Consider the following 16,784-nt stretch of genomic DNA (forward strand, 5'->3'; position numbering starts at 1 on the left):
GAAATACCTGTCACACAGGTGAATCCATGCCAAGCCTTTCTCCCAGTGGCCCACTGCCTTGAGGACCATCATGCTATGTCGGTGATCTGAACACCCCCTGGGAATTGCGTGTGTACTTGCTTGGTTCAGGTCGTTCAGTAAAGGAGTTAGAGATGGACACGCTGTGAAGCCAAGACGTGGTTTGATAACTTGACTTTCATTTTTGCCCATCACAGAATAACGCTGTCCCTTCCCTGAGTCTCCCACCAGGCAAGCCCAGAGGCCACTTGCTCCTTTCAGGCAAGAGACAGAAGGAAGCCTGGTACCTTCTTGCTGTTCAAGGGCCGTCTGCTTATCATCATTTGTTTTCTATCAAACAGGCCCCACCAAGTGCACATGGTCGGTGGCAAGAGGGAACGAGAGAATGCTCTCGGAAACTCCTGATTTTTGTGAAGAACCTTGTACGACCATTTCTCGATTTCCTCACTTCATTTTCAAGCCATCCTTCTCTTGGGAAAGTTGTTTTACATTTTAGGGCCTGAATTTCTGGGTTTCTTCTCTGCTTCGATGTCAGCAGCCTTACTGATGTTCCGGTCCACGCGTGTCTATCTCAGCTCCTTTCCCTTCGTGCTCAGGTGCCCTGCCCGCATGGGACCACACAGGTAATGGATCTGGAATCTGCAGAGCCACAGAACTCAGAGATCAGCATCCTGGAGGAGCCTGAAGATTTCCACATGCCATGAAAAGCCAGCGGATTTGCTGCCACTCAAGTGTGGGACTGTGAGGCAGGAGCCACTTCTGGGATAGAAATCAGAGGCTTTTGGCAGCTGCAGGATGACCGGGCAGTCACTCCTACTGGGCATACCCCTGGCTTTACCCAGGGGGGCTGATCTGGGAAAGCTCAGTAAATTGCCTGAATCAGTTCAGTGCATTAACTTCTATAGACTGAATCATGGAGAGACATTTGCTAATCAAAATAATACAACGCAAATCTTCTCACAGTACACACAGCAGTTTCCTAATTTATACATCCTAAGTCCTGAGTTGTGTTCATTATCTTTTTCATAAACACTACTTTAAATTTCCACCTTTAGTACGCTAAGAACATAGTACCCAAGCACTCACAGAGGTCTTCTACAAAGCAATTTGTCATAGTTAGTACTGGACTAGTATTTTAGAAATTTCAACACCTTTTCAAAGCCGTTTATTCCTGTTCTGGGATATGCTTGGACAAACCTGCAATTCCTAGTGGAGCTCTGTCCCTGGAGACCACGAGACCATGTGCTGCCTGCTTCTGGAAGTCTCCGCACGTTTCAGACTCACAAGGGGAAAGTGTTTCTCAAACTGATTTACAGCAACTCCCCGATGGAAATCATGTCTGGAATTTTTGGTCCTAAGTCACTGTAGTCCCTAGACGAGTTACATGTAAAAAGCTGTAATTTTTTCTTAACCATTATGTAGTTGAAATGTCAGTTCCATTTTGCCTTGAGCTTATAATCACTGTGAGATTAGAGCACACTTTTCAAAATCATCAAGTTGGGAAATAGTATTGTTTAGGGCTGACCTCTAAGCTCTGTTCTTGATTATTTACTTCCATTTCCCCCAACCCTGCAGAATAACTGCGGGTAAACACAGTTCCCGGGTCCAGTTATTTCCTTATCATGACGGGCTTCCTTCGTGGCATAGGTACCGCCTGGCTGGCCTTCCCGGAGAGTACCAGCAGCGGAACATCACCAGCCCAGAGGTGAACTACTGCCTGGTGACAGACCTGATCATCTGGACACAGTATGAGATACAGGTGGCAGCGTACAACGGGGCTGGCCTGGGCGTCTTCAGCAGGGCAGTGACCGAGTACACCTTGCAAGGAGGTAAGCTTGTCTCCAAAACCATGAGGTGGCGGGATCTTTGCCGGGAAATGGGATTTGCAAAGTTTGACTGGAGTATGTTAGAAAGAAAAACAGAGAATTCAGTCCCCTAGGGAGCGTTTACAAGAAAATTCATCACGTATTTAATGGGATCTCTCCAGCTATTCCTCAACGAAAGCAGAACTGTAGACAGGAGACAAATAATATTCCAACTGCTTTTTCAGTGACTAAGGAAGTTTCTGTACACGCCTTTTGATGGTTGCATCTAGTCTTGAAAAGTCTGTGGAACTGGATTTTTCTAAATGGAATGATTGTAGGTTTTCGCAGGAAAGCTGGCTGTGGAATTCTGTGTAATACTCTGAGTGTTTTTCAAAGAGCACAATGATTACTCATAGTTTTATTTTTTAATGACGTAACATGATTATTGGTAATCGAATTTGCAACGTGGTACTTTTTTTGGTTGCCCTTTTCAGTTACACAAGCAAACAATCTACTAGGTCAATAAAAACTGCCCCCCACCCCTGGGAAAATTGACCAGACATAAATGTCATAAAGCCAGTGGTTCTTAAATATGTGTGGTGAGACCCGGGTGCGGCGTGGCAGGCTTTCCACAGCATCTGGTTCCTCCGCTGTTTTCTGAAAGATTCAGATCTCAGCCCCAGGAGGAGCGAGCATTGGGAGATGTCCTCCACATCTGCATTTCACTGTTACTGCTCTTAGCAGGAATAAATAGACCCTCTCCCAACACAGCCTCATTTGTCCTACAGCAGCCCAGATCCTTGCCCAGGGAAGTAATTTTTCTACCGAGTCTAAAATCCTTTTTCACTCTGCGATGTATGCCTTCGCCTGATTCACAGGTGTGACTTTATTTGCTTAGGCATTTTTATTGCTACCAGACCTTGACCTTTTTCAAATGGTAAGGTTTCTGACTGCCCACTTCTCTCCCCAAATCATGCCTGAGACCTAATGTTCCTTGATATTACATGCTGTTATTATCATCCCGTATTGATTGGCTGTCTGTTGTCATCTGTAAGTCCATAAATCCTCCTTTATAAATTAAGTGCAGTCAGTTCTGCCTGCACAGTGACTAGCAGAGATATTTAAAATGCAGGACAGCCAGGAAGGACCTGTCCATCTGCAAGTAATTCTTGATTACTCATTTGAAAAGGAAAATGGCTGAAAACCTGGACAATTAACGTTTGCTTTAATTAGTCTGTTTAATAAAATAACAATAAACTTAGAAACACTTAAAAAGACTCCCATTGCTATAAGTAATCCCTTATTACTATTAACTGTGACCGTTTCATTTTATTTCCTGTGCATTTGAGTTTTGCGTGGGGCAGAGGGAAGTGGATCTCCACCTAAATGAGAAGGGCTTTGAGGCTTTGGACTCTGGCTTTTATTCAGTTGGCATTGGGGAACCATGAAAGGCTTAAGATCTGTGAGTGACATAAGCAAAATGCTGCATTAGGAGGCAGAATCTGTGCATGGGTTTGCAGGGAAGATGGGAGGCGGGGAGCAGAGAATGGCAGCAGGGACTCCAGAGACAAAAAAATGGAGTGACAAGTGTCCCCCAGCTCCGAAGGCTGGCAATGAGAAGAGATAGGGATGTAAGTTTGGGTGGGACACCATTGTTTTCAAAACAGCTCTCATGGATTCCAGGGTCGTGCCTTCCAGCAACCCTGTAAACGAATGCAGTTTCAGCCCCACAAGCACCTCCCAGTGCCTCCTGTACAACAGGGCTGGGTATAAAAACAGGAACAGGCCCAGTGCCTCCTGTACAGTGGGACTGGGTATGAAAACAGGAACAGAGCCCTGACCCTTCCTCAAAGTGCAGACAGTTTATAGGATAGAGCAGGGCAAGTTTCATTTTCAGGCACCTGTTCATAGGAAGCTGAATATTAGCTAACTGGAATTTAGTTGGTCTGAAATCACACAGGCCACAAAGGCAGAACCAGCACTGACATCTGGGCTTCCGAGACAAGACCGCTGTTCTCTAAGTGACATCGGCTGCCTCTGATGTCACTAGGACTTGAGAGGAGATTTCAGCCTTGTTGGTGAGGGACTGTACTTAGGCTAGTGGGCTGGAGTGCAGGGTTCCCCCTAAGATGGTGGCACAGTGGGTGGGGTCCTGCCTCCATGTCCGAGTAGTCCTCTGGATGGGGAAATTACTAAATTATGCTTTGCTCTGGGAATGAACTTTTTCCCATATGTGGTGAGAACCTGACTTCGATTGGTCCAAATCTGGTTCATCATCTATACTTTTAAAAAAGAAAAAAAGAATGCACTTCATGAGTGAACGTTTGTGAATAATGCTGCAGGTGCAGTTTCCCATCTGCAGCTCGGCTTCTGTAGCAGCACCATCCTTCCCTCGCTTGCGTGTTTGACATCAGGGGTTGGTATACAGAGCCCCTCATGGGTCTCAGGGCACCCAGCAGACACAGTCGTAATTCCTATCTTGGTGTCTTCTTCATGTCGTCCACCTCAGCACTCCCGGGAGCACCCTCATCCGGATGTGGATGGCGCTCCCTTGTTCCCTTTTAAGCCCGGTGTGGAAACGCAGGTGGCCCCATCCTCCCTTTGAGGGACTCAGCCCTCCCTCTCTGGATGTCTCAGACTCCCGTGTGCTTGGTGGGATGGTAAATGCCCCTGGGGAATCTCCCCGGAGCTTGCTGGGATTGGGCAGGTCATGTCATGCTTTTCTTCCAGACTCTGACTCCAACCCTAAACCTATTCCTGGGCCACTAGGATGAATATCTCAGGCTTGTGACAGTCTTGGAGACACCAGGCACCACCCACCTGACCCTTCTTTGTTCGAGGGACATGCTTGAGTCCCAGGATAAATTGGGGGTGATAACACTTACTGGCCAGAGCATTAGGACACTGTCCCTTGGACGTGGCTGGGGTCAGGCATGTGGCAGGCAGCAGGAGGGGGTGGCCCATGGCCTGCAGGACATGGCTGGCTCGGCTGGCTGCACAGCCTTGATGCCTCAGTGTAGTCAAATGCACTTATCCCTCTGTGCTATTCAAGGACCTCCCAGCCAGCCACGCTGCCCCTGAACAGAATGAAGCGAGCATATGAATTCTGTCCTGAATCCACGTTCCCCTCTGCGACAGGCCATGGCTAGGAGATGACGTCAGACCACCAGTCTAGAAAGAGCTGGGGAGGTGAAGGGAAGACAGGGGCAATGCTTGCCTGGCTCTGGAGGGGAAGACGCAATGAATGGGACAGAAAGGGATCTGCCTAGAAGGTGGCACATGAGGAAGCAGAGTGACAAGAGGGACTGTGACTGTGAATGCATCAGGGGGACAGTGGTGGGGGCGCAGTGAGCGTGACGTTTCACACACGTATATATTCACATGTCTTTCTGGATATGTGACCCCCAGAAAGAGCCCTTCCCAGGAGTCCATCCAGGCCTCACTCCATATTTACTACTAATGTGCCTTCAAGAAGCACCTGTGCCCATTCTGAGCCTCCAGTTTTCATTTGTGAAACTGTGGCATTTACACCTGTCCTGACTCAAAGGGCACTGTGAAGAGGAGGTGAGATACTACGTGTGAAAAGGCTTTGAAAACAAGGAGACATCATACACATGCCAGCAGTGTAGCTTTGTCTGTATTTGTTTTTCCACTGTGATGAAGAGTGTCTACTAAGGTATTTGAATGCTTCCATAGGGGCCATTACACTGGAAGAGATCTGGGGGCCATCTCCCTGCTGACAGTAACATCAAACAGAGACACTCAAGAATTGATGTGAGTGCCTGCGGTGTGCACAGAGTTGTGGGATGGGCCCTGACCCCGAGGGTAGGGAAGATATCTGGTGTGTCATCATCCTTGGGGACCTGCAGTCAGGCCCCAGAGGTGAGACTGATAGTCATGAAATAAGAGCAGGAAGTAGAAAAGAGATCAGCCTCACTCATGCACAGTCACCCCTCATCTATCCACAGATCAGGGTACTGGGCATGCTTTGAAGGGTCCTCAATCAGCACCCAGAGGAACGGGCTATGGACATGAGAGTTGTGATCTACGTGGTGGGGGAACCTCAGAGTTTGCAGCTGTCTGTGTTGCTTAGGAATAGTGTCTGACTGCTAGAAACAGACCCACAGTGATAGGAGCTTAAACAAGATGGAGCTGTGTTTTTACTTTTCTCACATCAGGGGGTTGGGCAGTGGGTGAGGCAGTCATAGCAGCAGCTCTGAGGTCATCAGAGATTCAGGGTTCTTTGTCTTTTTGGCTGCCACTTTAGCACGTGCCTCAGGTCACAAGCCTGCTGCTGCAGTGCCAGCCATTGCATCCCCACTCTAGAAGGCAACAAGGAGGAAGGCTCAGGGTTGTGCCTCGGGAATGAGTATGCCCACCTTTAAGGAACTTTCTTAGAAGTCTCATTTGCTGCTGACTCTGCTTACAATTCCTGGAATTCTCTCTGTGTGGGAGAGGCTGGCAATGTGGCCTTCCAGCTGGACACATATCTGTCCTTTGTTAAGGAAGGAAGGGAAAGCTCACAGCTTCTGCCTCACTTTCTAAGTGAGATGAAATCTCCTGACAATGGGCTCCTGGCTTGCCTCACACAGAGTGAAAACTGCAAAAGCACAGGCCCTCCAGGCCACAGCTTCCCACCCATCCCCTGAGGGCTCCTCAGCCTCAGGCCCCCAGCTCCGTGGGGCTGTTTCGGCATTAAGTGCTCAATGCTTATTTGCTGCTGTGAGCCCCACTTAGGGGCCTGAGGTACCCCCCAGCTATTAGCACTGATTGTCAAGACAGCCTAGAGGCCTGAGTAGGTCCTTGAAGCTGAAAAGGGAGTAATTAAAACGCCTGTAAACTGAAAGGGAAAGCATAACTCAGAAAATTAATTATTTGTCAGCGTAATTTGGGAAATTATTGGAATGTCTACGAACAAAATCTGACAGCGTGTCAGAGAGCATGCAGAAGGCAGGAAATGCCCAGCCAGGAGGAGAAGGAAGCCCTAGGCCAGCCAGCCTCATTTCTCCTCCTCCCTTCAGCGAGTGGCAGCTTGATGCATCTGGGGAAATGAGATGTAATTCATCTTGACTTTAATAAGGCGCTTGGATTGAGCTCCTCCTGAGAAAGTATCCGAATGCCCGGGAAAGATGGTGCAGCGTGCGCTACCATTAGGTGGGTGTGGAACTGGCTAGGCTGCTGTCTCAAAGAGAACTCAGCAGTGACACGGCATTTGCCTGGGCTGAGGGAGGGAGGGGCAAGCAGGCTGCCCTGGTTGGCACCAGCAGCAGGCACGGAACAATGGAGAAGCTGTCTGCTGCGGGGGGAGGTAGCAGCTCATTCTTCTAGAGCATAGACTTTTGGTCTCAAATGTGTTTCCTTCAAGGCAACTCCTTAAGGAAGATCAGCAGCCTGTAGTGAGCACAGTGTGATGTTGACCCCTGAAGCCATTTGAACCCATTACTCACTGGCCACACACCTCATTTTTCTTTTCTTTTCTTTTCTTTTTTTTTTTTTTTGAGACGGAGTCTTGCGCTGTCACCCAGGCTGGAGTGCAGTGGCGCAATCTCGGCTCACTGAAAGCTCTGCCTCCTGGGTTCACGCCATTCTCCTGCCTCAGCCTCCCAAGTAGCTGGGACTACAGGCACCCGCCACCACGTCCCGCTAATTTTTTTTGTATTTTATTAGAGACGGGGTTTCACCGTGTTAGCCAAGATGGTCTTGATCTCCTGACCTTGTGATCTGCCTGCCTTGGCCTCCCAAAGTGCTGGGATTACAGGCTTGAGCCACCACGCCCGGCCCTCGTTTTTCTTTTCAATCCCGTTTATGGCTGAGATATATTTAAAATGCACGGTTTGTCCATTCCAGTTCTTCGCAAGCTCTCGGCAGGGGCTAGCATCTTGGACACATGGGGATTACTTAATATAAACTTTCTAACTTTCCTGACTTTTCTTATCCCCCTTCATCCACCATCCCCCATTATCTTGTCGGCCAATCCCATTTAATAGATTTTATTAACGGTGCCTCCATGACCTTTTCAGCTCAAGGCATTTTAAAATGGGACATATTAACTTACAAATTGAGCAGCAAAGCTCTAATACAGTTTCAGCCAAGTGAACTTTCTGAGGGGTGAGAGGAAAGGTTGGCACTGTCACAGAAGCTGTGGCCTGAAACTCCAACAGACTCAGTTCCACATGTCAAATTTCTGTGATGATTACCCACGATGAAATGGAAAATAACTGAAATTTACTCAAGAATTTTAAATTTAAATAACTGAAATGGACTCAGAAATCAATACGCTTTTGGTGTCGAATGGAAAACATTCTGCAGAGTGTAAGTTGTGTATAACCGAGTACCCAGTATAATTAGAAACATTTTTCTTACTGCCAGTGTTTACTTCAGCAACTTTCTAATAATGTAGCTTGGGAGGGAGAGTACTGTAGTCATTGGAAGCAATCAGTAGTTCATATCGATGCTGACTCGCTGTTTGGCTCACAAATTCAGTTTTTGTTAGAAGTTGTTCAAATAATGATGAAAGACACAGGAAAATAGAATGTGGCCGTGAAGTTTTCAGGTGAACCTGAGTGTGGAACACTAGACACTGCCAGGATATCAAATGTAATCGATTACAGTTTTGTCCTAAAACAAGCCTGTGTGGATTAGCAAACTCCTTCTATCCATTTTTTGAATTCATCCATTAAGACGCAGATGTTGGTTTTTCTAGAAGGGGTCCAAAGACAAATTATGCTATAAATCATCATTCTGAGCACACCAAGATTTTCCTTTTTTTCTGGCTTTATTTCTTTTTCATTTTTCTTCTTGTAACAGGTATATTTGTGCTGTAATGATTTATTCTGGTTTCAGAACATTACCTTATAATGAAAGAGAAGTATTTCATATTTTAAAAGAAATGGAAAAAACATTTGGTTATCCACATTTCTAAAACATTAGTAAAAGCTCCTAAATGTTCACTTGGGCTTTGAAAGGTTTTCTAAAGTAAGGATTATAAATGAGCACTCTGTTTGCAAGCCCCATTCTTATCTCCTCTTGGGAAATTCTCAATGTGGCATTAAATGACGTTGCACAAAAGATTTGTTTCTCAATCCCTATGACTTTCTAGACCTCAGACTGTACCTGCAGAATAGGATAATGTTCCAGATTCTCCCAGCATTGCCTAAAACACTAAGTAAAAACTGAACAAAATAGACATGGGATGTTCCATTAGGAGTGAGCTTCCTTTGGTCTTTTAGAACCTACAGGAAAGGAAAGGACAGGAAGCTCATGCTTTAGGGGAAGCCACCATATACCAGCCTTCGCCATGCTGTGCTGCATCCTTACACTCACTGTCTTACTCCATTCATCCCTGGGGGTCACTCAAGATAAGCATCATATCCCTATTGGACAGAGGCAAAGATGGAATCTGAGTGAGGTAGCTCACTTTCCCAAGGTGATATAGCCGGACAATGCTGAGAAATGCCAGAGCCGAAACGTAAGTCTGCTGGGTTCCCAAGCCCAGGCTATCATCTGCCCTCACTACAGTTTATGTTTTTTGTTTTTTGTTTCATTCTGTATATATCTGGCCTGGTGAAAAATGACTTCCAGATTCCCACAGCCGCGTGTATGTGGAATAGAAAAGACATGGGCGCGCCTCTCACTCTGCTGCCATGGAGGGTGGGTTTGCAGTGGTTTCTGGGCACTTTGGACTGCAGTGCACAATGAGAACTCTATTTTGCATTAAAACACACACACACACACACACAGAAACAGAGCATCCATGGAACAATAGTGACTCTCCCAGTGTATGATGTACTTTGGTATTTTCTGTTCTATTCCATCCCATTTCATTCTTTAAAACAGTGCTGCTGTGACCACGGAATTGATTTCCCTATCCACGAGTGTATTCATGACCTACAGTTTGAAAAATCCTGAATTCCAGCAATACAGCAACACTGTTTGGTTTGACTGATTCTTGCCTCCCTTTCAGAAAAAGCCTTCGCCAAACAGAGGATTCATCAGGGTCTGGGCTGTGAAGCCAGTCTTATCCCTCCAACTGTAAAGACAGACAGGCATCTGAGTGAGGGCGTGAGCAGGGCTGCCAGCTGAGGCACAGAGTGGAGGCCTGGGGTGGAGTAGGGCGGGTAGGGTTTAGCATCTATATCGGTGCAGATCACCTCTGTGCACACAGAGAAGGGGTTCCTGGGACTTACCCTTCACCTGCCACTAGAGGACATGTGGAAAAATAAATCAATCTAAGTTACTGTGAGCATCACCTTATTTTGTGATTTGCAGGCCTGTCTTTCCTGCTAGTCTAGGAACCCTGTGAGGGCAGGGGCTGTGTCAGATTTGTCTTTTTCATATCTGTATCCGCATATCCAAGCACAATGCCTGACCTATAAGTAAACAAAGCATAAATAGATGTCTGATTGAAAACACAGGGCCTATTGTTCCTGTTTCAACACCTAGTGCTGCACCAGTTTAATCTCCATCTTCAGCACCACAGCCTGCCTTCTGCCCTGACTCTTGCTGTCTCGAAATCTCGGAAGAAAGCAGTCCTGAGCCTATCACATGTTGATTAGGCCTTCCTGTCTTTCTGCGTTGTGATGTCCAACAGCAACCCTTCCTGGGTGCCACCCACACTGAACCTGACTTTGCTCAGGAGCCTAAATGCAGAATCTTTCCTCCTGCCCCTCCCCTGCTGCAAATGCTGAATCTGGGACTGCAGCCTAGAAGGTGCATGGGGAAATTAGGTCCATGAATGCGTCCCCAGCGTTGGGGAGGTATGCCGCTCAGCACCCTGGACATGCCAGGCTGCAGCGCTGGTCCTCAGGGCCTCAGTCCCCATGCTATATGGAAAGGCCCCTTGCCCCACGGCTGGGGAGGAGAGCTGGTCGTGGGAAAAGTGGAAGAGAAACCACAAACATGCAATTTTCAGATGTGGAGAATGCACACAGATAGGTGCATGGGAAGTGGGGGTCGGGAGAGGGAGAGGAGGAGACACCAAGTCGGCAGGAGCCCAAGCGAGTGGCCAGAGCTTCCACCCTCGGCGGCCCTGGGCCCAAGCGGGTGGCCAGAGCTTCCACCCTCGGCGGCCCTGGGCCCAAGCGGATGGCCAGAGCTTCCACCCTCAGCGGCCCGGGGCCCAAGCGGGTGGCCAGAGCTTCCACCCTCGGCGGCCCTGGGCCCAAGCGGGTGGCCAGAGCTTACACCCTCGGCGGCCTTGGGCCTGCGTTTTAGAATCTCAGTGTTTGGCACAGGTGAAGATATATTTTAGGAATGAAACTGGTATTTCGTGAATAGAAATAACATCTTGTTCCCAACTGGCTTCACAGTCAGAGGACTGGGTTCACGAGGGCCCGGTGTGCAGACAGCCTGCCAGGGCCTGCGGGCTCTCCCCATGTGCTGTGCCCCGACCCCAGCCTAAACACTGGCCCCAAATGCTTCTCTTCAATGCCTGGCAGGTAAACATTTAGAAAAAAAATAAGTTCAGAAAGGAACACACAAAACTTTTTCAGTGTTATTTTCTTCTGAAGGCCGTCAGAAAAGATACTCAGGCTTATTTGTCAAAGGTTTGTTAACCTAATAATGCGGTAGAAATGTTTAATGCAGTGAGAACCTTCAGGTCTATCAAAACTGCAAGCACCATAACAACGCAAGAACTCAGCCGTGGCCCATAACAATCTGGAATTAACGATAACACCCGGCACACAAACGGTAATATATACACCCACCAAGCGGTGTGCGGCCGGTGACTCTTCCAGGTAATGAGCTCACTGCTCCCTGGTTTCAAAGGCATATACATTTAATTCTATGAGGTAACCTAGAGAAATGGACACCTGCAAATCCCTGCTGTGTTCTGGATAGATGCATCAGTCCCTCACAGTTTAAATCATGTACATTTGGGATCATGAAAAACGGGGTGTGCTGTTGTGCAGGACATGAAGATTTGTGCTTCTTGCATCGTGGGGTAGAAGCAGCTCCCCCGCTGGCTGCTCAGCTCCCCTGCTGGCCGCTCAGCTCCCAGCCCCTGGCCTGCTAGAGGAGATCGGAGCCAGCAGGTGGGCCCTGAATGGTCCAGTGAAGGCTGCCCAGCACCCAGGAGTACTGATACTGCACCTGAGGATCATGGACGATGAAATTTCACTGTGTAAAGACACTGAGATTTCACGGTTTATCTGTAACAGGGAGGGTGGTGTTGCCTTAGTAAATGGAACTGGGCATGTTAGAATATTGGACAGTGCACTCTGATTTCCTCCTGTGCTAAATCCAGCTGATTTTACAGCGTTCTCAGTGGGCTCCTTAGCATGTTTAGGTGGGGTTTGCACAGTCCCGTAGGGATACTAAGTAGGATGTAGAAATCGCTCATTTCGTACCTCAGAGGCCTGGATGTTCACATCTACCTGGCCCTGGAGGGCCCATGAATTGCTCTCCCAGCACCTCCTAATATCAGTTTATTAATTTTATTTGACATGTTGCAAATCTCCAAAACATCCTAGAACTCCATGCTCAGCATGAGTTCCCTCGGATTAACCATTTTTTCAACTATTTCTCCATTTACGTAGATGGAAGAGAAGATGAATAGTAACGATCTTTACTCAGGGGTGTTGCAAATAAGCTTTATATTAATTTCATCACATTATTTGACTTAAATATCAAAAATAAAAATGTGTGTCTCTCTTTTCATCAGCAGGGAAAATACCTGCTGGACGTAGTCACAGACTCTGTGGGCTTTAACTGGCAGCACACAGTCCTGGTAGAGGAGAGGAGAAGGGGGAGAAGGGGCTTGTGGGGACGAAAGTGGGGGGTTTCTATCAACCAACTAATTAGGATCTAGATAGAATAAAACCAACAAGCAAGGGAAGAATGGAGGAGGGGAGGGAGAGAGAGAGGGAAGAAAGAAAGGAGGAGGGAGGAAGGTAGGCAAGTAAGGAGGGGAGGAGGAAGGAAGGGAGGAGAAAATAAGTAGAAAAGCAAATTGACAGTGGTGGTTCTCAGAGATGGTCTATGGACCCACAGCATCAACATCTCCTAGGAACTTGTTAGAAATACAAATTCTCGGGCCTTACCCCAGACCCACTGAATCAGAAACTCTTACCATATGTGTTTCGACATGCCTTCCAGGTGATTCTAATGCCCACTCTAATTTGGGAACCTTCTTTAGGCATTGATAGGTAGGAGAATATAATACCAAGGACTAATAACCGTGAGCCCCACCAGCTGTCATAGCAGAGGGTTTGTACCCACAGAGGGATCAGTCCAGGCTCCTGGAGAGAAACAATAAGCAACAGTCCCCATGCACCACAGCATGTGACTTGTTACATCACCACGTGTGCAAGCAAATCTCTCAGAAGAAACCTCAACTGTGTTTCAAGAAACACTGGTGGTTGGGTGGGAGGCTGGAGTCTCCTTAAAATAAAGGTCATGACTTTGGAAAAAAGGTGGATATGGGTGATGACACATTGTCTACATAAGAGGACTGAGCTGTTGGGACCAAGGTGAACCAGTGAAAACACACGTTTGGAGGAGACTAGAATTTCCTAACACTTTATGTCCCACATTTCTGCCTCCAGCCCTTTGGAGGACAGGCTGGGAAGGTCTCATTGGCCACACTGACTTCCAGTCAAGTAACCCTTTTCTTCTGGTTTTGATCGGCTCCCTGTCAAGATGAATGAGATTTTTGTTAGAACACGGCATTTTGTTCTGACTTGGGATGGGGTTCATCTGAAAAAGGAGAAGAGCCCATTGAGCAGAAACCCTGTTGGAAGATGAGGGGTGGAGAGGAAATACTTGGACAGAGCTCTGCAACACTTGATGGGGGCAGGACTCCAGGTTCACGTAAAAGGAAGATGCCAAGAGAAGCACAACCCTGTAATTCCTGTAATTCCCAGGAAGCCATCACCAGGGGTCATGTCGGGTCTGCTCAGAGTGTGGCACGTTCTACCAACCCCGTTTCCTTTTCGGTGGAGAGGGTCACTGAACTGATAGACCTAAATACCATATTCATCCTGTAGCTTGATGTTTCTTTCTTTCTTTCTTTCTTTCTTTCTTTCTTTCTTTCTTTCTTTCCTTTTCTTTCTTTCCTTTTCTTTCTTTCCTTCTTTCTTTCTTTCTTTTTTTTAGAAGTCTCACTCTGTCATCCAGGCTGGAGTGCAGTGGCACAATCTCGGCTCACTGCATCATCCACCTCTTGGGTTCAAGCAATTCTTGTGCCTCAGCCTCCCGAGTAGCTGGGATTACGGGCACGTGCCACCACACCTGGCTAATTTTTGTATTTGTAGTAGAGACAGGATTTCACCATGTTGGGCAGGCTGGTCTTGAACTTTTGACCTCAAGTGATCTGCCCACCTGGGCCTCCCAAAGTGCTGAGATTACAGGCGTGAGCCACCATGCCCTGCCGATTTTCTTTCATTCACTCATTCATTCATTCATTCAGTAAGCACCTTGTAGATAAGATGAGAAATATGGATTGGGTGATAGGTCATTAGATGGACTCCCACTCACATCACCCAAGCAGGATGGGGATTGAGCTATGCCCAAAGAGTGTGATTTACTTGATCAGCCACCACTTGGAGGCTGACTCCAACAAACTCCAGCATGCCGGGCTTCTCCTGGTCAGTACTGTCTGTGACTTGGAGCAAATGGAGATGGCATCCCTATCAAATATGCAGGTGTCACAGCTGAGGGGGTAATTCATCGATTCTGCCCCAGAATCAGAAATCAAAAACAAATTGCTTTGTTAGATTGGTGGTTGGAATCAACACACTGAAATGTAGAAAGTATAAGCCGACATGCTGCACTTGGATACAACGACCACTAACGTGGCAGCAGGATGGGGAGACGTGACTTGCCACCAGTTCCCATAAAACACTTGGGGTTTACACCCAGAGAGAGCTGTGACCATCATTTAAACTCTCTGTGGATGACAGGTTTCCAGATCGAGGCAAATGGCAGCACCATACAACCCTGTACTGGCTAGATGCGCGTCGAGCATCGGCTTCGGGTGCCTGGCCGCCAGGAGAAGTGGGAAAACTCAGGCCCCTCCGAGGAGCAGAGCCAGAGGGGCAGTGCTCCATCTGTCTCATCGTGTGAGCCACACAGAGAGAACCAAGGCATTTGTTCCGCCTGTCGTAGTCAAGTCCCGTTGGATATTTTTGTGACATTCAAATAGTGTGACAGCTATGTATGTGTACGAAAACAGCTTATGCAGAAGACAGAGGGGAACCAGTGGGCACAAGTTGCCGAAAGAAAGGTTTCAGTTTAGCATAAGGGAAATCCTTCTTACGATGTACACTCTGCACGAGTTGACATGAGGAGCAGGAAGGTTGGGTCCAAGAAGTTTTGCTCGTGGCAGTTGACAAGTCACAGGCTTGGGTGAGGTGACAGGACTCCTGCCTAGCAAGTTGGCACATGCCATGACCTAGGAGGGCCCCTGGGGCACCTTCTCCTCCAGTCTGCATAACTCTATCTGGACATCATCAACGGGCTTTTCATATGCGCCTTGGTGCTATGAAGCTTCACAGAAGAAGTGTTCTGCACCAAAACTCTGGTGATTTTAATTTCATAGAACAAAACCACAATGCTGAACGGAGTGTTTGTATTCCAGCTTGTGTCCATGCCTTGGCACGTTCCCAGGTGGCACTGGCCTTCCCTCTGTATTTCATCTGGCAATTCTCACTTATATTTAAAGCTTTGGCCCAGGAACTGTCTCCTCCATAGGGCCTCCTTTAAAGAATTCCATGCTGACCCTCACTGTAGCACTATTACACAGAAGTGTAAATGTCTGCTTCCCCCACTACACTATGAGCTCCATTAAGGCAGAGACATCAAACTTAGATTTGTTACATAAACACAAAGAAAGGACCAGGTTTCATAATAGTAGGCCCCCATACATGTATACATATTCATATGCATACACAGAGACAAGTATACATATACATGTATACATACACATCTGCATCTATATATACACATGCACACACATGCATGCATGTGGACACATACATATACATGGACACAGACAAGTCTATATACACACATTTAAGTATACATAGATACGTTCATGTACATGTATATATACACGTACATCGGTACATCTGCACACATACACATATACATGCAGTTATCAGATAAAATTGGCTTCTATGTAATTGAAAATCTAAAGCCAAAATAATTATTTCAGCAAATTATAATATTTATAAATTGAACTTGTATATTTTGCCATATTATTAGTCTGTAATCTTTTATCACAGAATTTTTAGGGAGGAAAGGAAAAGTTTACTAGCCAATGGTAATATTACTCATAACAGAGAATCAATAGATTGCATCCAGAAAAAGAGAGGACTAAGGTTCTATGTAAACATCTGAATTATGTGTGTATAAACATTAGAGCAGAAGTACAAAAACCTTCCCGATTACTAAAACATATCAAAAAAGAGAGAAATTAAAACAGACTACATAAAGACACACACACTTACATATGTCAAAAAGTGTACATGTAATTATATGTATGTAGAGAAATATATGTAGATATAGCAAATATATGTAGATATATGACAGAACTGAAGTGAAATTTATTGATTATATCAATAAATATACTGGACTTAATTAGCTTTATAAAAATAAATACGTTTCCCCAGCACTTTTGGAGGCCGAGGTGGGTGGATCACCTGAGGTCAGGAGTTCTAGACTAGCTTGGCCAACATGGTGAAACTCTGTCTCTACTAAAAATACAAAAATTAGCCGGGTATGGTGGTGCATGCCTATAATCCCAGCTACTCAGGAGGCTGAGTCAGGAGAATCGCTTGAACCTGAGAGGCGGAGGTTGCAGTGAGTTGAGATAGCGCCACTGCACTCCAGCCTGGGTGACAGAGTGAGACTCTGCCTCAAAAAAAAAAAAAAAAAAGTATATAGATAGATCGATCGATCGATCATGTCCTAGGCCACAGAAAACCCAAACAGGTCCAAAGAATGCAGAGAAATGCACCA

General features: G+C 46.6%; 1 protein-coding gene across 1 annotated transcript in view; it reads left to right on the plus strand.

Annotated features, from left to right (window-relative positions):
* The window catches only part of SDK1 (sidekick cell adhesion molecule 1), a 965,381-nt gene that overhangs the window by 723,403 nt on the left and 225,194 nt on the right, over window positions 1-16,784 (plus strand). The window contains exon 17 of the mRNA XM_030795976.1: window positions 1,666-1,847. Within this exon, the coding sequence (XP_030651836.1) occupies window positions 1,666-1,847 (182 nt within the window). The remainder of the gene's footprint in view (window positions 1-1,665; window positions 1,848-16,784) is intronic.

Source organism: Nomascus leucogenys, chromosome 17 (genome assembly GCF_006542625.1).
Source record: "Nomascus leucogenys isolate Asia chromosome 17, Asia_NLE_v1, whole genome shotgun sequence".
NCBI classification, from domain to species: domain Eukaryota; kingdom Metazoa; phylum Chordata; class Mammalia; order Primates; family Hylobatidae; genus Nomascus; species Nomascus leucogenys.